This window comes from Heterocephalus glaber, unplaced genomic scaffold, assembly GCF_053883595.1.
Source record: "Heterocephalus glaber isolate CG9 unplaced genomic scaffold, H.glaber_assembly_v1.0 deba00001805, whole genome shotgun sequence".
NCBI lineage: Eukaryota > Metazoa > Chordata > Mammalia > Rodentia > Bathyergidae > Heterocephalus > Heterocephalus glaber.
The window spans coordinates 2,793,768-2,818,682 of NW_028258480.1; the positions used below are offsets into that span (position 1 = coordinate 2,793,768).

At 40.9% G+C, this 24,915-nt stretch overlaps 1 protein-coding gene across 2 annotated transcripts; it reads left to right on the forward strand.

Annotated features, from left to right (window-relative positions):
• Positions 1 to 89: 89 nt before the first annotated feature.
• On the forward strand, positions 90 to 24,030 carry Zfp91 (ZFP91 zinc finger protein, atypical E3 ubiquitin ligase). 2 transcript variants are annotated; one of them, XM_021248345.2, is made up of 11 exons: positions 90 to 573; positions 4,629 to 4,657; positions 16,280 to 16,492; positions 16,732 to 16,768; positions 17,361 to 17,459; positions 17,952 to 18,086; positions 18,717 to 18,767; positions 19,106 to 19,184; positions 20,230 to 20,344; positions 22,982 to 23,081; positions 23,420 to 24,030. In XM_021248345.2, the coding sequence occupies exons 1-11, from the start codon at positions 227 to 229 to the stop codon at positions 23,928 to 23,930; spliced, it is 1,716 nt and encodes a 571-aa protein (XP_021104004.2). In that variant the 5' UTR covers positions 90 to 226; the 3' UTR covers positions 23,931 to 24,030. The 2 variants fall into 2 exon arrangements, with proteins under 2 accessions (XP_021104004.2, XP_004869799.2); XM_004869742.4 differs by having other exon boundaries at positions 93 to 573; positions 17,358 to 17,459.
• The last annotated feature ends 885 nt before the right edge of the window (positions 24,031 to 24,915 follow it).

The following is a 24,915-nucleotide window of genomic DNA, read 5'->3' on the forward strand; positions in this document are numbered from 1 at the left end:
TGGTCCGCCGGCCGTCTGCGGCGGGCGCGCGCCTCCGCTTGCGGCCGCGGGCCTTGAGTGGCAGGGGGCGGGGGGGCGCCCTCGGCGCGGGCGGAGGGGAGGGGGAGAGGCGCTCGGGCGACTGAGCCGGACGCTCCGGGAGGCGAGGGGGCGGGGGTGCAGCGTTGCGGCGGCCGCCGCCTCCGCCGCCACCCGGGACGAGGGGGTGGGGGACGGACAAGCCCTGATGCCGGGGGAGACGGAAGAGCCGAGCCCCCCGGAGCAGCAGGACCAGGAAGGGGGAGAGGCGGCCAAGGCGGGTCCGGAGGAGCCCCGGCAACCGCCTGCGCCGGCAGCGGCGGCTTCCGCGGGCACCGCGAGCAGCCGCGTGCTGCGGGGCGGCCGGGACAGGGACCGGGGCCGGGCCGCCGCCGCCGCGTCCCGCCGGAGGAAGGCCGAGTACCCCCGCCGGCGGAGGAGCAGCCCCAGCGCCAGCGCCAGCGCCAGCGCCAGGCCCGCCGACGGCGCCGGGCCGCAGCCTCCGGCCGCGAAGTTCCCGTCGCCAGCTCAGGGAAAGAAGAGTCCGCGACTCGTGTGAGTACCGCGCGTCCCCGGCCGCGCAGACCCCGCGCCCGCGCCCTCTCGGCTCCCGTAGCGTGCGCCTCACGTGACGCGCCCGCGCCGCTTCTGCGTCCCCGCGCCGGGGTCGCCCGGCGGAGGTCCGAGCCCTGGCGGCCGCACCCCTTTCGGCTCGCGCTGTCTTGGCCCTCGGGGCTCCCCGTAGCGACCCCGCTGGGTTAGAGTCAAGTTTGTCCGAATTGACGGGGCCAAGTCGGGCGTGCGGCTCTCGGTTCTGCTCCGCCTCTTTGCGTTTATTTTAACATAGGGACTTCGTTGTCCAAACTGGGCTCCTCTGAGAGGGGTCTGTTCCCGGCAGGTAGAGCGAGCCAGGAGCGTAAACCTTTTAAGTACCTGCTCGGGTGATGAGAGTACTTAGGCGCGCAGGTCTGTAAGTTGTGGGAGCTCATTACGTTCGCCCTTGAGTTTGTTACTGAAAACAGCATCTGTGGCGTTTCATTTGTAAGTGAAAAAAATTAGTGAAACCAGGAAAATTGAAAAGGGGGCGTCAGTTTTTATTCTCCAGTAGACTTAGTGTCGCGGTCTGGCCCACACTGGACCTGGTATTTAAAGTTTAACGGAGGTCTGTCCCAAAATTCCGACTTGTGCCCAGCAGCCTCTCAGAGGAGTAAAACCCAAAGCTGTCGTATGGTGGTATTACACTTGCTTTTGAAGCTTTAAATGTCGTTTAAGTTAACAGAGTTTACTATCTATGGTCTATAGTTCTGTGGACAGTAAATTCCCGTGCTTAACAATTTTTTCAGCTGCAATTAGAATTCTAACTGCTGTAGATGTATATTCACAGAATTTTAAAGCTAATTTTTCACAGATGTGACAAGATATCATTCATCTTATTTGGATATAAATTCCTCGTACAACTTTGTTAACAGATCTGTGCCTCGGTTTAAAGGGCATTTATATATGAGGGATAATCCCGGTGACGAGGATGTGGATTAAATGTACATCATGAGAACCACTTGACACAGTGCCTGGGTGCCTGGCATATAGTAAATGCTGAGTAAAACTTGCTGTTTTGAGTAATTGCAGCATGATAGAGGTATGAGAGGTTTGGGTTTTTCATGTGGATTCTGCAAAGTAGGATTAATCATACATAATGAGCCTAATACTTAAAAGTATTTTTTTTTCTGCCATGGTACTGAGAATTGAACCAAGGGCCTTTGTACTGAACTATAATCTCCCTTTTTATATATTGGTGTATTTATTTTTTTATTTAGACAGTATCACAAAGTTGCTAAATTGTTGGGGCTGGGCTCTACTTTGAGGTTCTCCTGCCTCAGCCTCCTAGAGTGCTGTGATTTCCACCTGTACCACCCACAGTGGAGTGTTTTTTGTTTTTATTTGTTTATTTGTTTGCTGTACTGGGGCTTGAACTCCGGGCCTAGAGCATATCAAATAGTTTTAAAATACATTTTCATTGATACCTACCAGTTAAGAGTTAACTATATCTGTATCTCCAGACGATTATATCTGAAGTAGTAGCTTTACCTCCCTTCATGATTTATTTTTTCCCTAACTTGGCAAAAGTACTTATGAGTCACTTTACTGCCACAATCTTAAGTGTTAAAAAACAGTTGGGCTTGGGGATTTAGCTCAGTGGTTCCGTCACTTGCCTTGCAAGCACAAGGACCTGAGTTCAATCCCCGGTACCAAAAAAAAACCCCAAAAAAACAGTTGGGCTTGAATGAAGGTGATTTAATTACATTCCTTGATTTTTTTTTTTTTCCTCTAAGGTTTTTCTTGTGGAAAGGAAAAAATAGTCTTGTCAGGTGCTTCTCTCTCATCCAGTATTGTAAAAGATAACAGCAGCAATGGTTTCCTTTTCCCTTCACCACCACTTATCTCTAGATGGTGTACTTTAAATTACATAATGTGATAAGAATGCTGAAGTAAGTTTTCATCATAATAAGATTGGCCAGGAAGTCAGCACAGCCCCGAGCCTGCTGGCACTGCCTCTGGTCCGCCCTGTCCTGTGCTGAGCAGGCCGCAGGCAGATGAGGGACTTGCCCCGTCTCCAGGGGCCTTAGAGTAAGAGGGAAAGCTGCCTTGATGGGTAGAGGTTTGTTGGATAGGTGTGCATGGTTTATAGATTTTTCAGTGACAGAACAGATTTTTAAACTGAATTTATAATTTAGAAATAGGACATTTTGAGAAGTGTAGAGTAACAGCTTTACTGAACCCTGATGTCCATCTATTTTCCAAATAACATTGTGGCAAGTTTTTTAATAGGAGATAAGAAATTTAATCTGTATTATTTGTTCCATTCAGATCCTTTTTCCATATCCCAGCCTTTTCCCTACAAAGTCCTAAGTATTGAGCTATTTAACATAAGTTTCTGTTGATTAAAGAGATGGCAAAGTGTACACTAATTTAAAAGGTCAGTAAATACATAGATTTCGATGGTTTTTGAAACCTTTGTTCCTATTAGAAGGGAAATTATATAGTGGGGGGAAAAAACCAAACAAACTTGATGTCAGTTTCAAGTCCCAGTCTTGTTATTGCTCCTTAGTGACCTTGGGCAAGGTGCTTAACCTCTCCAGATCTGCTTCAGCTATAATTGATTTTTGATGAACTTAAACAAGCTTTACAGTTGGAGGATAATTAGGTTACTGCTTCATAAATTTAAGTTTATAGCAACTGTTTTATTCACATTGAAATGTTAAGGGAGTTAACCAGAAGAGTAGGAAGTATTTATGAATGAAGGGGAATAAAAAGTTTTTAGTGAATTTGCCTGAATGGGAAATAGGAGGGAAAGATAAACCAAATTTGAACAGTTTATGTATTCACACTGTTGAGGAATTAGGCTGATCCCTTGCTTTATTTTTGCCAATAAATGACATAGTTTAGATTCTTGGGATAGGTATAGTATAATTTATAATAAAATTGTAATGCCATGCTTTCTTAAAAAATGAAATAATTTCTATGCTTTCTAAAGAGAACAGATAATATATTATGCTGTAATTTTATTTGCTTAGGTATTCTTGTATAACAAATAGATCTTGAGTTGTATTAGTTTTACATTTGAAAAAAGAAAAATCTTTGTACTGCTGAAATACAACATGGCATTTTTATAATAAAGATCCAGTGTGTATTTTACTCACTTTTTTATTTTTTAGTTTGTGGTATCAGGGATCGAACTCAGGACCTCACGCTTGCCAGGCAGGTGTGGTGCCACTGAGCTTCATCCTCGGCCCCAGTTACTCTTGAATTTGAGTAATGGTTACAGGAGGATTTCACTGTCCTGTAGCCAGTGTGTGATAGAAATTCCCCAAGTTAAAGACATGGGAATACTTTTTTCTTTACTCTCTTAAGTTTGTAACATTTTAAGCATTTTACTATTGCTGTCTATGTGTAAAGTGCATGTTATATTTATTTGTGAGTGTAATCCCTTTTTAGGAATAGATTTTGAGTTTAGCAAACATAGTTATAAGGTCAGTTAAAGCTCCTTAAATTTTTATTATGAAAATGTGTATGGGATATACCAAATTAAAGAAAATCATGTAATGAAACCCCCATATTTGTCACCTAGATCAGTAGTTACTGAGATAGTTGCGGTGCTGCCACCTCCCTCCCTTCTGGCAGGTGTGTTTAAGAGCATGTCCCGGGCATGTGATTTCATCCCAGTAAGGATATTCATTTCCTTAATAGAACAAAATTAATATTTTCTTTATGGTGCTATCTTTATAATTTAAAACAGTTGTTTTGAATATAGTATTCTAGCTATTTGCCATCAGTTGTGGCAGCCACATATGACTATTTAGATTTACATTAGTTAAAATTAAAAATTCAGCTCCTCAGTTGCAGTAGCAATTTCAAGTATGACTAACTTAGTGGACAGGGCCGATACGGAGCATTTTCTCCACTGCTAAGAGTAAGACTTCACTGTTGGACAGTGCTGCTGCTGTAGATGCTTTCTACATTGCTCTAGAAGTGAACCTGGAAGAGTTAAAACCTTGCATTTTAAGAAAATGTGCGAGATTGCTCATTTAATGTTTGATTCTTCTTTCTTTCAGATGCGTAGAAAAAATAACAACTGATAAAGGTAAGACTTGGTCCTTCTTACCTCTCTGTCATGTACGTTCCACTGAGTGTGTGATGGTCTAGAGGAACATAGTGTGAGCTTCCACCTAGTCGGGGTAGTTCCCTAGTAAGAGGGACTTTCACAGGGAACAGTGTGGGCCCACAGCAGACCTTGCCTCGAAACTGAACGAGAGCAGATCATAAGTTGGAGCCCAACCTGGAGAATTGGATGACTTAGTGAGATCCTGTCTCAAACTGAAAAAACAGAGGATGAGGTTGTAGCTCTGGATGAAGGCCCTCGGTTCAACCCCCAGTACCATAAAATAAGAAAAATAAAAAGGACTTATAAAACATTAATGGAGTTGATAAAGCCTAGGCATGGTTTAAAAAATAGGGAAATCATAATTTGATGAAAATTTAACCCAATTTTTAAAGCATTTGATCTTTTTAAAAATGAAATAATGAGAGGAATGATGTGCAGTATACATTATAAAGTACAGGCAAAATCTTGACACTGGTGAAGACTCAAATTATCATTGCAATTTGAAGAATGCAGAAAGAAAAGTGTTCTAAGATTTCAACCTGGTAAATAATTTAATGAAGTCATCAGGTCATTTCCATTTAGAGTTCTAGTAAACAAAGTGTATGTACTGAAGTAGTCTTTTGCTTATCAGGATGATGAAGTGAAGCCAGTGTTCAGTTTTTTAGTTTTTCATAGTTTTTAAAAGATTTCATTCTGGCTTTACAGATTGGATTATTAAAAGTGCCTCTGTCCTGTGGAACCAGTTGCTCATTCATTACATTTTTCTTTTCTAGTTCTTGGCAGTGTTTTTTGGTGCTAAGACACATGTTTCTTAAAATTGGAATAAATGTCCTCGTGATGGTACGTCACTCACTGTGTATGCTCTTAACCTGGTCTTCACATGGCAGTCTCCAACTCCTAGAGTCCACTTAGTAGCTGAGAGTTGACTAGTTAGCATTTAAGGTAGCCTGCTCCCCTTAAAATGCAGTGTGTGTGTGCATTTCCTGTGTGTACAGTTTCAGAAGAGAGGATTTATGTGTTCTTTATAAAGAATGATTTGAGACAATATGAGGAAAGTTTAAAACTTGGATATTAACGCCATTTGGAAGAGGGACAGTGTGATTAGGAGCCAGTAACTTACTTTGGTGGCCATTTGCAAATAATGTAGCACTCAGGTTCTTCGCTGAAGTTTAGAATTTGAGGCTACTATCCCATTTTGTACCAGGTAGAAGTATTTGATAACAAGTGGGGTGTTGCATGGTTATTTTGTCTAGCAATATATTTTTATTTTGACAGAAGTAACAAATTTTATTTTTGTTGCTGTTATTACTTGGAAAATAGATATTATGTCTATGGAGACTGGAAAGTTTCATATTTCTTACTCTGAGATTACTTAGTAGATTTTTTGAGGAGAAGAAAATGCAAAAACAGTTAAACAAGTTACCAGACCAGTTCTGATTAAGACAAAAAACAACTTCAGAGTTAAAATTATTTTATGTGTCTAATGAGACTGTCTTAAATTCACTGTGGTTGGCTTGAAGAAAACCTTGAATTTGAATATGGTAGAAATGTTCAGCCCCGTTGTGAGCTGTGTGTAGTGGTGCACACTTGTAATGCCAGCCTGCTAATGCAGGAAGATTGACAATAATTCAAGGCCAACCTGGACAGCTTAGCAATTCAGGGTTACCCTGTCTCAAGGCAGGTGGGGGGATTCCAAACCCTTTTTGGAAGTCAAAGTTGGCATGCTGTGTAGTTGTGCAGCTGGGGAAAGAGTAAAACTTCATTCTGGGTAAGTCAGTCTGCACATCTGTTCCTCCTTTAATCCACTGATTGGATGCTCGAGGTCTGGACACTCAGTACTCCCATCTCCATGACTTCAGTTTACCTACAAGATTACCTATTCACAACTCTGAACTTTGGTGTGGAAGAAGTGTATCTAACATGTGCACACAAAGTCAGCAAATAAAGAGCTGAAGGCTCTAGTGCTCACTTTTCCCCGAATTGTTTCTTTGTCATAACTCACCTCAATTCTTTGTTTTTCTTCTCATTTAACTTCTTAAAAAGTTATTCTTTAACTCTGAGATAGCTTTCATTTTCAGTCTGCTGAATTTTGACTGAAATTAACTCCTTATTTCAAAGGTTGAGGCTTTTTCAAAACTTTGATAGCTTATTTTCTAGAGGTATTATTAATACTGAAAACATGTTTTCAGGATTGTCTTTAGTCTTTCTTACTGCAAACAACCAGAAATTATGTACTCCCTAGAGTTGAATCTTAGACATGTTTTAACTGTAAACAATATTGTGCATAATGTTGTTTATCATCTTTAAGTTGCAGAGTGTTCCAGTTTAAAATGAATGGTTAAGAAACATTAATATTAGTTCCTGTTATATTTATTTAACCCTGATGGGTGTATGTAAAACAAATAGAAAGTTGCTTGGCTGAAATAGTGTGTTAAATTATTGTGTTAAATAGTGTGTTAAATTATTCAAGAATTGCTGAGCTCCCACCCATGTCTGGCACCATTCTAGCCACTGGGTTGTACTCATAGTTACTTATGTGGTAAGAAAGCAGAACACTAATAAAATGTTTCATGTTGAAATGGGAGAGGCTGGATTTAGATAAGATAGATTTAGGTAAGATGCAGGACCTCTTCCAGGAGGTAACACTTGCACACAGACCTAAATATGCAGTTCAGTATTTGGACGTGGATATTCCACACATTAGCAGCAAAAAGGAAAAGCACGTTCCCACTGTCAGAGGATCACCTTCCTCTTGTAGCCATTCCCAGAATATCAGCAGAAATCTTGAGGGATGAAGGCTTAGTTCACTTTGTTTTCATTCTGTTGCTTTGTTTTGAGCCTTACTGTCCTTTGGATAGTAAGGTAAAGGATGGTTTATACATATAATTTATTAATATTCCTTGCATTACTTTTAATATTTTCCACTTTCTGACTTCCAGCTAGATATAGCACCAAACCTGTCTTTTTTCTCTTGTTTGTTAGACCCTTTTGTTGGACCCTCGAGGTAGATAAAACATTCCTGCTGGGCTCCTGTGCATGCCTGCAGTCCCAGCTACTCAGGAGGCTGAGGCAGGAGGATAGTAGGTTCAAGGTCAGCCCTGGCTACTCCACAAGACCCTGTCAAAAAGGTCTGAGGTTGGAGTTCACTGGTAGAGCTCTTGCCCAGTGAGCACAGGGAGGCCCTGGGTTCAGTCCCCAGTGCCACAAAAACAGAAGAACCCAGCTGCTCTACTTAACTCACTTGGTTTGTTTATGTCATGAAAAGTTGCTGGATTCTGGGGTGGCTAACAAAGCTAAGATCTTTTAAAACAGATAAAACTAAAAAATACTAATTTTAATGTTTACCAAAGTCTGTTTCACAGAGTTAAATATGGAGAGTGCTTGAGCTGTCGGTGATAGGATAGTTACTCAGGGACTCTTTGGGAAGTCCTGAAATTGATTTTGAAAGGTATGCAGTGTCAATATCAAAATACACAGCAGTTACGTAACTTCCCTTCATGTAAGATCCCCCTTTAAGTATATCTCATAAAGCTTTAATTTATGTAAAGCATATTTTGGAGTAATTGATGCTTGGGAATTTTACAGGATTAGACTTTGAAGTCACTTTTCAGCATGGCTTCACTGTCGCAGTTACTCTTGTTAATACAGAGTGTGATGTTGGCAGAGCTTACGTTAGTCATCAGATGAGGTCCTGACATCTGGGAACTTGCTCAAGTTGTTTGGAGCTTAACTATTGCCATTGGCATTATCTAGTTTATTGTAATCACTGTAATGTCCAGAAGTATTGCTAAACTATTAGCTTGTTTTGTTTTTTTTCTCCTCTGCTCTGGATCACATCCTTGGTTTTTGCCTTCTGTTGATGTAGTCTTTATTGATTATGCCTCTGCTCCAGTTTTTAAAAAATTGGAATTAGTTTATTTTTAACAATTTTCACAAGTGTAATATCAGTGAAGTATTCCATCTTTACGGTGCTGGAGTACATTACTTCTTACTCTTCCAGGTCAGTCTCTGGTTTCATATTCCAGTATCCTTAAACCATATTTGTATTATTCCTAAACCTGTAGGAGAGGGATTCCAATTTAATCTCCATTCTTTGAGAAAAATCTAACATTGGCAATTTTACCATCAAGTTTCTGTACAAAGAAAGATGCAACAGTATACTCGACATTGGCATTACAATTCTTTTTGAAAGATTTTGAATCTCTTTGGTAATAACCTGGTTTTCCTAGTTGCAGAGGTAAATCCCATAGGTGTTGAATATGAAAAGAGCCATGGGCCAGGCATAGTGCCCAGCACACTTGAGAGGCTGAGGCTGAGGCAGCAGGATCTCAGCTCTTAGGCCAACCTGGACTACACTGTAAGGCCTGTCTCAAAACACCAAGAGGGATGCAAAAGCTGTGAGAGGACGGCTCTCGGTGAGAAAGGCAGATAGAAAGAAGCAAGCCCAGTCCATCCCTCAGAGGTGGTGTTAGTTTAGCTGAGACATTCTTTGCAAATTAAGTGATGTTCTTTCTTCTAAAGTCAGAGTAAACATTTTTTAAAAGCTTTTTGGTTTCTCTTACTACTTACTATAGAAGTATTGATGTTTCAAAGTAGATTTTGCAAATTTATGAAAAACAGTGGAGCTAATGAGTAATCTAGATTTCAGTAACTCAAATTTTGACTCTTAGAGTAGAACTAAGGTCTCAGAGTTGTGATAGAAGTTTAATTTTGGGTGTGTGGGGGGGGTGTATGTGTTTGTGGGTGTACTGGGTGTACTTGCATTGCTGGGAAGTGAATCGAGATCTTTCACACTGAGTCATATCTCCCCTTACCCTTTTTTTTAAACAGGGACTCTTAGTCACTAGATTACCCTGAAAGGCCTTGAACTCAGACCCTCTTGCCTCAGCCGTAGTCCTGCCAGAGTGCTGGTAACAGGGAATGGATTTGTCTCAGTATGAGAATGATCTTGGACATCTTAGTACTTTTTTGGGAATTGCCCAGATCCCTAATCTGTTTTTCTAGTTCACATTTCCAGACCACCTGTAACTCTTCCCTCTATTTTAAGATACGTGATACGTAGATTATACTACAGGCTTCAAAATAAGCCTTGTCAATTATTTTGGTTATGGGATGTTTCATCAGTCAGGTAAATGAATCTTTCTGTCCTATATGTACAAAGAAATTTATGCAGCAATTTTCCCATTAGAATTCAACTGCTGTAGGCACCATCTGTGACACTGTGTCAGTGTTCTGTTGCGTATAGTAATTATTTTATGTTGAGATACCTTTTTTTGGCCATGACAGTTACAGCAGAATGCTAGAATGCTCTGATAGAAGGAGTCTGAAGCAAGAGAAACCTGATGTCCTGGTGGGAAAACTCATATCCTGCCAGAAAGAATGTGAAACCTCCATGAGACCCGTCTCTGTAAGAGGGCATAGCGTATCTTCACACTGAGGTGATCCTGAGTGGACAGGAAAGTCTGACTTAGTGCCCCTGGTCTTCTAAGTCCAAGGAGCAAACTCCTGTGAATTAAAACCAACTACATTAATCAGACTCCATCCAGGCAAAGGCCGCGTTAGTGTCAGTGCCATTGATTTTCCTAGAAGAGACTATTCCTGTCTTCCGCCTGCCTGTCTCATTACACCTGTCAGGCTCCTTTGATCTGAAACTCCCAATTTGTAGTCTAACTACTGCTTTGCTAGTGCTGTTTATAACTTTGCCTCTCTGCCAATTTCTAAACCTCATTGTTTTCTTCACTGTAACCTTCTCTAAGCTCATGTATTATCTATACATAATTGCTGGTAAGAAAACTATCCAAAAGCTTAGTGACGTAAGGCACAGGAGTTTATTATTTCTTGGTTGGACTGTGTCATTGGTCTTTCAGTCCAGACGTTCAGGTCATGATGGACTTGGACAGCATCCCAAAATGCAGAATCTGGAAGCCACTCCACAGGAATCCAAACAAAAATCCAGTTGTTTTTCTCTTTATTGTCAACAGACCTAGAAAGTTGAAATTGTAGAGTTAAAAAATACCATTTACAATAGTACAGAATATGAAATACTGTTAAGAACACACATTGTAGGCAGGACAGTCCTGTCAGCAGATGGTACTGGGAAAATTGTTTGGCCACATAGAACAGAATGAAACTAGACCCCTGTCTCTGATTAGTCACAAAAATGAACTCAAAATGGATTGTAAGTCCAAGAACTACTACTTCAGGACATAGGAGAAACACTTCTGGGTGTTGAAATGAGCAAGGACTTTTTGAAAAAAATCCAAAAAGTACAGGAAACAAAAGCAAAAGTAGACATGGGATTATAGCAAACTAAAAAGCTTCCACACAGCAAGGGAAACAATCATGGTGAAGAAACAGTCTACAGAATGGGAAAAAATGTTGGCCAACAACTGTTCATCTGACTGGGTTAATACACAATGAGTTAACATACAAGGAATTCAGAAAACTAGCTTAAAAGTGGCCAAATGATCTCAGTACACACTTCTCAAAAGAAGAAATTGAAATAGCCAAAAAGTATGTGAAAAAATGCTTAATATCATTGGCTATCAGGAAATGCAAACAGCAATAAGATACCATCTCATCTCAGAATGCCTGTTATAAAAAATAAATAACTTGCTAGTGAGGCTGTGGAGAAACAGAAACCCTTGTAGAAATTGGTATGACTATTATGGAAACCACTGCAGTGATTACTCAAAAATTTAAAAATAGAATACTGTGTAGTCCAGCAATCCCATTATTGCATATCTATCTAAAGAAATGAAAGCATTGGATCAAAGACATCAACTCTCTCCTGTTCACAGTGGCAAAGAAATATAAAGAAACAAAGTGTTAAAGAAATAGGTTTATTACAAGTGGGAGTACTCCTCTGTGGGAGAAGAAAAGAACATCCTTTGTGAGAACATGGGTGGTACTGGAGATGATGGTGTTAAACATGCCAAGCACAGAAAGACGGGTACTACATGGTAGAATGGTGGTTACCAGAAGTTGGGGAAAGTAGGAGTGGAGAGAGGGAGGAATACTAAGTTCCAGTTCAGTAAGAGCAAGAAGTTCTGATGTGCTGTTGCACAGTAATAAATAAAATTTATAAGTAAATTATTATATAATTTATAAATAAATGATAATTGTGTACTGTATAATTTTTAAAGCTAGAAGAAAGAATTTTGAATCTTTTCACCATAAAGAAATGCAGGTGCTTGAGGGGATGGCCATGTTTCACCTGATTTAAACAGTGCTTATTGTATGCCCGTACTGAAACATCACATGGTACTACTCCGCTGATGTGGGCAGTTTGTTTTATGTATCAGTCGAAAGGTAAATTTAAAATCAAGAAGTTAGGAAATAAGTAAATTATATACTACTGTCAACAACAACAACAAAATGAAATACTTAGGGATGAACTAGATAAAATATCTGAGAGACCTGTACGCAGAACTCTAAAACTTTCTAGAATAAAATTGAAGAATTAAGAAAACAACGCAAAGTAGTGTATCTTGTTCGAGTTTAAGTCAGTGTGTAAATGGGCTCCCCTCACGCCTGTACCACGACTGGATGGAAATGAGCCAGATCTGCATTGAGCCCTTGGATCAACATCTCTTTCCTGTTTATATGGTTAGGTGTGGTATAGTAGAAAGGATGTAGACTTTGGCCTGATACTTAACTGGGTTCAGTTTCAAGCCCCACAGCTTAATATGTGAGCCTAGGGAAGTCAGTTACCTGCTTTTTTCATCTATAAAGAGAATAATTACTTGTCAGGGTTATGAAAACTGAATTTAGAGAAATAGAAAATAGTGTGGGTATTTATTTAATTTGCTAGCTTCCCAGAAAAGACTGAAATACTTCAATAGATATGAGAAGACCTTTGCTCCAGTTCTTCCTCCAGCATATCAACCAACCACACCCTGTTTCATCCAACAATCAAACATTAGCTTTATAGGCAACTTTAGGGCCAGAGAGCTGATTCATATTTGGATGGCTCCTCTAACTTAAGGTCTTCTATTTTATCATAATCAAGTGATTACTGCATTTTGGAATTTGATGAGTTAACTTGTTTGGAAAGAGTTATCTTTGGTTATAAGATTGCAGTGAATCACACTGAACATTATTGGATTGTTTGCTATCTAGAAGAATTAGAAGAGATTATTCATACCAGTAGTATCAATATTTTATTGTCTCAAGTCATAGCATCAGCAACTCTTACTTCATCCCCTTCTCTTCCAAGAGTTTCTCCTTCTTCCTTATTAATTATAAATCATGGAACCTCCTGAAATCCAACTGCTACTACAAGAAACAGCTCAGAGTGTCTTTGAAGAAGACAGAAGAAACTTGATTCTTTTCCAGTCTGTTCATGGTTTATACTAATGCATGGATCTTCCTCTTCCTATTGGCTAGCCTCTGTGTGTGTGTGTGTTTTTGTGTGTGTGTGTGTGTGTGTCTAGGTGGAAATCATGTAACAGTGACATTTAGTCAGTTTTGTACAGTTATCATCTGTGCAAACGTTTTCATTACTACCAAAAACTTCTGCACCGTTTAAGAGCACTTGTACCCATGGTCCCCTCTTTTCAGCCCTCAGAATATTAGTCTGCTTTCTGTCTCTGAATTTACCTTTCCTGGATGTTTCACATAAATGGAATGATAGAGTGAGTGACTTTTGTGTGTGTTATCTGTCATACAGCATATTTTAGAGATTCATCCATGTAGCATGTACTACTATTCCTTTTTATGGCTAAGAGAAAACCCCATTGTACAGATGGATGTCGTTGTGTTGGTCCATTCATTGGTTGATGGACATTTTCACCATTGTGAGTTGTGATCCTGTGATCTTGTGTACCAGTACTTGGATGCCCACTTTGAATTTTTGTCACATGTACCTCACTGTAGAATTGCTGAATCATGCTAGTTTGGTATTTAAGGGGTTTTTTTGAGGATCCTCCAACTAGTAGTGTTACCCAAGTCCTATATTTCCTTATTGCACTTCTGACTGATTTTTCTATCCATTGTTGAAAGTGAGTTATTGAAGTCTTCAACTGTTTTACTGCATAAGTCCTCAACTTATGATGGGACCATGTTTTTAGTAAGCCCATTGCAAGTCGAAAAATTGTAACGCATTCAGTGCACCCAGCCTACCAACTATCATGCTTGGTGATACAGTATTGCGCTGTAGTTGTAGTCTACCCTCCTGCAGCTGATTGGGAGCTGCAGCTTTGCTCCCACTTCCCATCATTGAAAGAAAATATTGTACTACATATCACTGGCCTGGGGAAAAAAATCTAAATTTGGAATAAAGTTTTTACTGCATGTGTATCACTTTCACACTATGCTAAAGTTGAATAATTGTTAAGCTGAACCATCTGGAAGACTTATATTACCTGATGTTCTGTTCAACTGTTAGATCTTAATTGATCCTCTGTAGTTTCCTTCTTTGTGTCTAGTAACAGGTTTTTAATTGAAATATGTTTTGTCTAATACTGGTAGACCGTTGTTAGGAGCTGAATGGCCTCCCCCAAAGATGTCGAGGTCCTAACTGAGGTGCTTGTGAATGTCATATTATTTGGAAATAGGATCTTTGCAGTAAGTAGGTCTTTCTGGTCATTTCTTTGGCAGCCCTAGGAAGCTCACATACTGTGAATGAGGTTTAACAGGATGCCTATATTGTGAATGCAGCCATGGACCTGGATGGCCTGTTACTGGAAGTGATCTGAGGTGCTTGACAGGAAGAGCGGCCTAGACTATCCTGAAAGGATGGTTGACCTAAACGTGTGTTAGGGGCAGTCTGGGGAAGGCCTTAGCAGGAAATGATGAGTGTGCTGAACAGTGGGAAAAAGACGATCTTTATTATAAAACTGCAGAGAAGTTGGCTAAATTATGTTTTATCATTGGATGGAAAGTAGAATTTATATGGGGTGAACTGGGACCTGAGATTTCCAAGCAAATTACAGAAGGTGCAGCCTGATCTCTTGCTCCTTAAACTAAAATGTAAAAGAGAGAAATAAGGGAATGAGCTGATTAGAAAAAAAGGAGCATATGTTAATTTGGAGAGGTTTACAAGTATCTGCTACATAACAGTACCCTAAAGGCATGAAGTGTATAACGGTGGACCCTACCAGCCGTCTCAAAGAACTTGGAGTAGAAAAGGCCTGTGGACAGTCCTCTTGTTTGGTAGTGTCCACTGTACGAATTTCATAAGGCTGACAGGGATTTCGAGAATTGTGTCCCAGCATAAACACTGACAGACTAACCTGAAAGGAACAGAAACAGGATAAAATGAAAGAAGGGTTCTAAGGAGAGAATCACAAGTGCAATGCCCCCTGCATTAGAGAATTCCCAGAACCAAAGGGCAAGCTGTTACCAGCCCCCCCCCCAGGTTAACGTGATCCCCAAAAGATTATTCTTAGGCCTTAAAAATCTAAAGGAATTTGCTTTGCTAGGACACTATCTGTATTATTAGAACATCTATGTTCTTACAGCCTTCCCAGTGCTATCTTGTCAGACATTTGGACCCTGACAAGCATAAGTGAAACATAGTAGCATACTGTTGTTTTCATTTATTATTTGTATGGTTGAAAGCGGTACTTTTACTGAGGCGCCACATTGTTATTGCTGTTAGCTTTGCTTCAAATAGGTTTTGTCGTGCAGAAAATTGTTTTTATGTTTTGTTTATGCCAGATTATCACCATGTGACTTCAGTTTTTACATTGCCTATAGAAAGGCCTTTTCCATTCTGAGATTATTCAAAGATTCTTCTGTTGTCAAAATGGACTTCTAATTCATACCTACCATCATCAAGGCGGAAAGTATTCTGGATTAGAAAGCCTGTTTCTGATGTTAACCTTTTGCACTACCTCACTTCATTGACCCTTAAGTTTGAGGCATTGCACAGTAAGAGCAGTAGGTGTGTGTTGTGTGCCTGTGCACATACTCTCACAAGATAGCACGACTGAGCCAGCCACACCGGCACTGGACTTTATACCATGGATTTACCTCAAAGTCATGGTATAGCTCGAAATAAAACTTACTTCAAGGAAAGGCATTCCTGTTAGGAAATTCCCTTTAATAATTCCTTGCAGCATTGCTGGGTTGTTAAGACTTGGAGACCCAGATTTTTTTCTCTTTGGTTCCTTCAATTCTGGTTATTTTGGGGATGAAGCTCAGCGGCACAGCGCCTACCTGTTAAGTGTGAGGTCCTGAGTTTGATCCTTGGTACCCGCCCCCCAAAAAGCAATCTGGTTACTTTTCTGGGACCACTTTCTTAATTTAGTTTCTCTTTACTTTAGAACTAATGATTAGAATTTCATGAGTCAATTTACTTAGGCGTATTGTGCATACTTTTCTTGGCATTACATTTTTTTGTAGATGAGGTCATATAAATTTACTATTTGCAGAGTTTGAAAAACTGTCTTAGGGTAATGACATTAAGGGTAGATTTTACTTAAATATCTTGTTTCAGTTATTTCAGTAAAACTCTGGCTCTTTTGTTTTGGGGTTTATTTTAGAAAACATTTCATTTTTTCTCTTTTTAAGGACCACATTTGTAGTTAGTAGATCCTAGGGGTGGTTGTTGGTTAGCTGTAAACTTAAAAGAGAATGGTATCCTTTTTCATCTAGATCCCAAGGAAGAGAAAGAGGAAGAAGATGATTCTGCCCTCCCTCAGGAAGTTTCCATTGCTGCAGCTCGACCTAGCCGTGGCTGGCGCAGTAGCAGCAGGACATCAATCTCTCGTGTTCGAGACACAGAAAATACCCGCAGCTCTCGGTCCAAGACTGGTTCATTGCAGCTCATCTGCAAGTCAGAACCAGTTACAGATCAGCTTGATTATGGTAATGTGCAAGTTGAGTATGATTACTTAGTGCCACCTGTTTATTTTTTATTTTAAATGCAATGTTGAACTTTGCCTAAATGGCTTAAGTTTCAGGGACAGGGATGATGATACTGAGAAAGCTTCTTTTGGACAATTTTTAGGGAGTCTTATTTTAGATAATGTACTTAAATATTTTGGCTGCATAGAGGAAATGCCTTATCTGTGCATAAAGGTTTGATTTTCGCTTTGTTTTTCTAGAAGTTGCAGAAGAACATCAGTCTCCCAGCGGCATTAGGTAAAGCTTTCATATTTCATATTTAAACATTTGGGTACATAGCACAGTGATATTAAATGATGTGGAAGTTGCTTTTTACTTGACAGTGTTTTGAACTCTAAGAGAAAGAACATTTGGGTTCCACCTTGGTCTTGAGTAGACCCTTGTAGACTGCACGGCCCTGGGTTGTGGTGCAGAAGCCATCTTGGGTACCTCTGGGGGGCTTGTCCTTGGGACACTAAGCTGAACCCTGGGCATTTGGTTGGGGTTTTGAAAATCTTCGTGATAAGTTGTGATTTTTGTCTGCTCATAGATCTCTTCTAATACAGCTGATTTCCAGACATCCTGGTGTAAAGGCAATTGTTTTTACTTCTTAGTGCCATTGAGCGGTCATTACCCTGTCTTTTTTGAACAAAGTGATAATATTTCTAGTGTTTTTGTGGCTTGGGTTATTACTTAGGATAAAGCTGCTACATTGCAGTCCACCTAGGTCATAGGAATGAAAAATTAGGTAACAGTGTGAATTTTGGGCTACTACTAAATAAATTACCCAGTATAACCCAGTCAGACATGATCCTTACATCCAGAATTTATTTCTGTTCTTCTTTAGTAGTGATGAAGAAGAGGAGGAAGAAGAGATGTTAATCAGTGAAGAGGAAATACCATTCAAAGATGATCCGAGAGATGAGACCTACAAACCCCACTTAGAAAGGCATGTCTCAGAATCCACTCAGATGTGGCAGGGAACCACTGTACATGCTTTGTCTTATTGCAAAATTAAATAGTTAGAGAAGTAGATTTAAATGAGTAATTATGCACTTGTTTTTCAAATCTGATGTGATCTTCTATTTATAGGACTTGAATTTGAAGATATCACAACTACTAGATTTGTGCATATTTTATCTTACAGTATCACGATTTGCCAGGATACTTAGAAATTTTGCTTACTGTCTTATTTCTTTGAACTGCTATAGTGAAATTTGATTGTTAGGCACCTGAACCCTAAAAGTCCACCCCCTAAGTGTCAGGTAAAAATACAGCATAACTGTGTGTGTGAGGAGCAGTGAGCAGGAGGAAATCAGTTCTGGAGCTGAGGGCTAGAATTTTATGGTAAATCACGATGAGCACTTTACCTTGCTGTCATAGTCTTTCTTGAGGGGATCCTTGGTAGAATACTAATGATGAACTGCATTTGTGTTTTCAGGGAAACTCCAAAGCCACGGAGAAAATTGGGGAAGGTGAAGGAAGAGAAAGAAAAGAAAGAAATTAAAGTGGAAGTAGAAGTAGAGGTGAAAGAAGAGGAGAATGAAATTAGAGAAGATGAGGAACCTCCTAGAAAGTTAGTAGCCAATTTCTACTAAAAATGGAAATGTAACAGATTTTGAAACTACAAGTGGAAAAAAGTGAGCATGTGAGGAGGGATGTGAACGTGTATATACTTCAGAATGTACATTTTCAGCTCCAAACACTGCCCTCCAGCAGCTGATGGTGTCGTTAGGGAGATCCCTTCGGAAACTCGAGAAGGTTTCATTTTCATTCAAGGCAGTATTGAAGTCCAGATGATTTGAGGGGGGAGAGTGGCTCTAGGAATGCAGAGGAAATAAGAGACAAGAAAAAATAGGGAATACGGGTCCTCAGAAGAAAAGTAAACAAGGCAAAAGATGTAATAACCTTGATTAGGTAAAAATTCTCAGCTTTTTAAGTTTATTGCAACGAGAGTAGAATTTTAGAGTTTTTAGACAATAGTCTATTGATCGACTTTTTAAATTTATGCGATAAAGTTTTCATTGTGACAAGTCGAAAATTAATTCATTTTAAATCTTGTTTGATTTGGTAGATACGTGTTGGGTTTTCTATAGTGGTCTGAATTATCCTTTGTCTGCTGCTTGCTCTTTGGCCTGCAGTATGTGCCTTCTCAGGCATCGTTCAGCTCTGGGCTTCAATCTGAAATAGCTCTCTTTACTCACAGGAGAGGACGAAGGCGGAAAGACGACAAAAGCCCTCGCTTACCCAAAAGGAGGTGAGGAATTCACTGTCCTGTTGTCTTGCATTAGCTCTCTAGTAATCTCGTAGGGATGGCTTATTTAAAATTTCATAAAGCAGTTTTATTAGTGTCCATGATAGGTAGGAACTACATTTTTATTTTCATTGCAGAATAAAATTTCTAAAAATCTTATCGCTTCCTTTCTACCTTCATGGAGATTGTGTTTATTCGTGCTATTTTTAAACACTCAAGCATTTGGCAGTTTGTGGTTACTTCTAACAAATTCTGTGCAAGTAAAGAGGTTAATAACAGCTATGCTTTGTAGTACAGAATTCCACTTTGCTGTTAACTTTTCTCCTGTATTTTGCCAATAGGAAAAAGCCTCCAATCCAGTATGTCCGTTGTGAGATGGAAGGGTGTGGAACTGTTCTTGCTCACCCTCGCTATTTGCAGGTCGGTGATGTTTTTACATAAGACAGCCTTTCAAGTTAGGTTTCGTTATTTGTCCTCATACCCACCTCATAAGACTTAATGGGCTCATGTAGGTTTTATCATTGATACAGTGTCAAGACAAATGCTCATGACATTACTGGAGTCATTCTGTCTTAGTCTACTTGATCTGCTGTAGCAGAACTGCTGCCCTTTCAGTATTTGTGCTGCCACCCTGAGACTTGGTGGTTGCTAAAGAACGGAAGTCTTGGCTGGCCCAGTTCAAGACCCCCAAGCACGGTGCTGTCTGGTGAGGTCCTTCTTAACTGCATCATTGTCTAGCGGAAGGTAGAAGGGCAGCAGGGAGCTGAGCACACCTCGGTAACAGTGCTCTTCCCGTGTTAGGAATTCTGATCCATTCGCGGGGCAGAGCGCCCACATACCTGCCAGCACAGTTGGCTGCACTGAGGGTTAATGTTCCAGTGCACGAGCTTTGGCGGGGAGTACATTAACTGCAGTGCGTGTTGTTAAAAACAAGGTGGCTGAGAACCTGAGCCCAGACGTCAGGCTTTCCTTGGGGTCTTGGGGATTGCAGTGTTTCCCAAAGTGGCGTAAAGACTTCTGAGATGAGAGTGATTGTCACAGTGCACCAAGGTGCAGAATAAGATGAGAGACTACAGAATGAGTAAAAAAGTTTTAGTTTGGTTTGGTTTGTTTTTTTTTAAATGGGCAGTGACACAGCTTATATTTGGTCCTGACAGAAAACGTGAATATGAAATACTGCTTAGGAGATGCCTGTTTGCCCATTAGCAGCAAATACATCATGAGACTAAGGCCTTGCTTTCGATTGTGGTTCTAATTATAACTACTGTTATTCTTTTTGCTATGTGTCATTTGCTACACTAGCCACTGTAAAATACTTGATCTCTTTTCTTCACACTGCCTGCCCTTCCATATACGTAGTATTTAGTTTTCTTTCAACTCTTTGGACTTAGCAAAGAACCTTAAGCCTTGATTTTATCTCTTTCCTTTCCTTTTACTCCCATTAATTCCCATTAATGTGTTTTAGCACCACATTAAATACCAGCATTTGCTGAAGAAGAAATATGTTTGTCCACATCCCTCCTGTGGACGACTCTTCCGGCTCCAGAAGCAGCTTCTACGGCATGCCAAACATCATACAGGTACTTTTTAAAACAAAATGTTTATCAACTAGCCACATGAACTGTATTTTAGGTTTGCAAATTGATACTGATACAATTTTTTTTTAACATAAGTTATCTGAAGAGTCCTTGGCCATGTGGGAGAAAGACACAAAAATAAAGTTTAATAAATTCTATAAGGGATGATCAAACTTGGGCTTTTGAACTTACAGTTTGACTTTGAGAACTTCTAACCAGTATAATGATGTTTTCATTGAAAGTAAATTATGTATCAACTATGAATTGAACACTTTATATTATCGCCAATCTGTCCACTCAGCACCACTAAGTTAGTTTGGTTTAGGCTTATTTTGTAACTTAGAAACCACAGATTTAACAGCATTAGGTAACTTCACTATGGTCATCCAGCTAGTAGTTAGCAGAATGAGGAGTTTAAAATTCTGCTTCAGGTGGATGCCTGTAGTACCTGTCGTGGACTAAAAGTGGGTAACGTTGGAGAAAAAACATGAACTGTCAAAGAACCTTGCTTATAATTTGTGGTTAACCATTAAGTAACTCGAGGGACTTCTATTGCTGTCGAAATCATGAAGACTGGCTGTTGATTTTGCATGTAAACTTATATAGGAACTGTTGACTCCAAAAAAGAAACTCAAGGCAATATATGTTATAGACTCAAATTCCATTCATCAGTAACTGCTGACAGCCTTTATGCAGTGCATCATATAAACAAGATTGGACTGGGTCTTACTGGTACAGACTGCTACTTGGTTATGTCTCAGACGCTTGGTAATTCTGTTTCCAGGTGCAGAAATATGTCCACTCGCCAAGACAATACTGACATATAATGTACTCTCCTCCATATACTGTATGTGTGACTGAAGGAAGTCATTTCACTTCTCTGTTTCTCACCTTCCCTTAGCTGTAAAGTAAGGCTGCCAGTATCGCAGGTGCTTCAAGTATGAAATAGATAATACATGAAGTGCTGTTTACTGCACAGAGCTTAGCACCTGCTACACTTTCAGAACACTGTACTGGGACTTGGGTTTTAATCCAAAACCCAAAAATCTGCAGTTTTTATTATGCTATGCTTCCTAAAAGGGAATGCTGTCTTCACTGATTCTCAGTAGGTACTGCAGTTGGTCTTCTCTGCCTCTCCCTGGACTATTTTAGCCCATAGAAATGTTTTCTGACAGCCCATTTAGAAGTTTGCTCAGTACCAGAAGTCTACGATAGAGAACTTTTTATAAATTCATTCTGTTCCAAGTACTTCTGTTTGCCCATGCACTTGTGTGGTGTTAGTTTCTTCTGCACCTTAGTAGGTGTGGCCTCCCTTTACAGAGTAGCTGATGAGCACTGGTGCTTCCCCCAGCTTTCCCATGCTGTTACGGAGCAGGACAAGAGGACAGGATGCAGTTGGTGCTAAGAGTTGTCCCTGTTAGGGTTGTGTACATTTTAGATTGTGCCGTACAGCGTCAAACACCGCCAGTGTTGGTGTTCCTTGGCTCTTAGCAAACACAGAATCTCGGGCCCTACCTCAGGCGTGATGCATCAGCACATGCGTTAGTAAGATCCCCCAGTGACCCTGAATGTGTTTGAGAAATCAATACAGCTCTTCGCTCCCACTTGGTTTCGAAGCCATTTTGGGAAGGAGCACTAGATTACGTTGTTCACCACTTAACATTCATGTTTTCATTGTAACTATATCTAGAAATTTTCAGTGGAGTAGAAAATGTGGTCATTCAACAATATTTTGTACCTGTTTGTCTTTCGCGCCCCCCCCAAGTATAATGAGAACAGTGATCCCTTGCCTTGTGGGTTCCACACCATATTATCAAATTCATCAGAGCTCCTGTGGAACTGGAGAAGGGGAGTTACGAAGTGACAGGAAAGTATGGAATGGTGCAGAAGATGTAGCGTAGAAGGCTGAGGTGAAGGAATACAAATACTATCTGCATCTGTTTGAATGTGAGGTGTTTGTTTATTTTGGTAGCATTTTTTAAACCTGAAACAGGTATGGTTATTTTAGATGAGGATGTGTTGTGGAGGAGTGCGTGCTTTCTTTTTACAGTACTGGGGTTGAACCTAGAACCTTTACACTGAGCTATGTCCTTAGCCCTTTTTTGTTTTGAAACAAGGCCTTGCAAAGTTGCTCGAGCTGCACTTGAACTTGAGATCCTCCTGCCTCAGCCCCCAGTGGTTACAGATTACAGATGTGTGCCATCACGCCCAGTTGGGAATGCCAAATTATTCTTTTGGTTTGTTTGGATACTAGATTCTTTTTATTGTAAGCATTCTTTCCATCTTTAATGAACTGTGAAAAAATCGTTCAAAAGAATGAAATCTATGAAATGTAGTTATTTACCTTCTAACCAATTTACCTAAGATCAGAATTAGCAGTAACATTGAGATTAGGATTCCAGTTCTTTTGTTTCTAAGTTTTCTTGTTTGCTTGTTTTTCAGCAAGTCCTTGTTCTACTGAATGTGTAGGCTAAAAGATCAGAGCAGTGGTTTTCTTATTTAGATTTGACTGAAAGTGTTCAACATTGTAGACAGCATTGCTTCTACCCTAAACGACCTGCCTGACCAGCGGGTTGCCCGCCTGCCAGGGACGTTGTGTAGTGTCTGACTGGAACCCTAACCACGTTATGCTGCCCTTAGATCAGAGGGACTACATCTGCGAATACTGTGCTCGGGCCTTCAAGAGCTCCCATAATCTGGCAGTGCACCGCATGATTCACACTGGCGAGAAGCCGCTGCAGTGAGTATCTGCTGGGGTCCCAGCTCCTGGCTGACAAGTGTGTAGACCCCACGGGAAGGTTTGCCCCACAGACGCTCCATCTGCCACCATTTTACCAAATTAAATGATGTGTGTCGATGGGGGGAGCTGCTTAGTAACCTTCCTTGTTGCTTTCTGTTGTTTTCCAATTAAACCGAAGAAAAACATCAGATTTCTATCCAGTAGTTTCCTAATCCTTCGCAAAAACTGTGTGACTGATTAGTATTTGCGTGATCTGTGCATGCTCTAAGCTCTTACTGACCCTTCAGTAGCAGCACCCTATTTCTGTTTGATCGCCCGTTTCCTCTTCCACTCCTTAGATGTGAGATCTGTGGATTTACTTGTCGACAGAAGGCATCCCTCAATTGGCACATGAAGAAGCATGATGCAGACTCCTTCTACCAGTTTTCTTGCAATATCTGTGGCAAAAAATTTGAAAAGAAGGACAGTGTAGTGGCGCACAAAGCAAAAAGCCACCCCGAGGTGCTGATCGCAGAAGCTCTGGCCGCCAATGCAGGCGCCCTCATCACCAGCACAGACATCTTGGGCACTAACCCCGAGTCCCTGACGCAGCCTGCAGACTCTCAAGGTCTTCCCCTTCTCTCTGAGCCCCTGGGAAACTCAGCCTCTGGAGAGTGCCTGCTGCTCGAAGCCGAAGGGATGTCGAAGTCATACTGCAGTGGGACGGAGCGGGTGAGCCTGATGGCTGACGGGAAGCTCTTTGTGGGCAGCAGCAGCAGTGGGGGTGCGGAAGGGCTGGTCATGAACTCAGATATACTCGGTGCTACCACAGAGGTTCTGATTGAAGATTCAGACTCTACTGGACCTTAGTGGAAAAGGAAGACTTTGGGCACTGGGACAGTTCGGACTTTGTATTTAAAAGATAAAAAGGACAAAAAAAATTTAAAGCATTTAAAATCTAGTAAAATAACTGAAGGGCCTGCTCTTTCCATTGTGGATCACAGGACACACACCCCAGCCCCAGAACTCCCCCTCTTTCCCCCTTACCAAATCAATGTTGCCTTTTTCAGAAAGGCAGACTGCAAAAAGCAGCAGCAGCTCTGCCAGTGAGGATTCTCCTCACTCGGTCCCAGCCAGCAGCAGACTTCCTGCTCATTGACAGGTCCCCTTTTCCAACTTGTAATTCTGATATGCTCTGGATCGGCTTTTAACTCTTATACTGTATTACTGACTTCTAAATTCTCCTCCTCTCCTGCTGCCCTATGGTTCTGGCTTCTACCCACTGCAGCACACTTATCCTCAAATATTACATAATCCTACTCTCTGGAGGCTGGCAGCTTGACTTGGCACTTTAGGGCCCCTTAGCAGGGTGTACTGTTAAAACAGCACACATCTCTCACCCCCTCTTCCGCTCCCCTCTGGGTTTTGAAAAGGGAGGTTACATGTGGACCACCCTCCTCCTCTCTGGCCCCAGCGCCTCGGTCCCCCTCCCAGACCTCCATTTGGCTCTTATGGTGCTCACTGGCTTGGAAGCAGGCTCCCCAGAGGGTGGAGGCTGCCCTCTCTCCACAGTCTCTGGCTGTAACACAGGGCTCTATCAGTGCGATGGTGAGAAAAGTCCCAGGCTAATGGCAGAAATTTGCACTTTGAACATGTGTGTTTTTGTGTTGTGGAACCTGAGATTCCTTATTTATTAATGGAAAGTCTGATTTTTTTGCGGGGGGTGGGGTCTTCATTGCTTTGTTTTGTGGGGCTGGGAGAAGTTAGATTATTCGGACATGGGATCCTTTCCACAAGATGTTCTTTGAAGGCAAGGTATAGGGTTGAAGAAGCACAGCCAGCCTCTAAAATCATA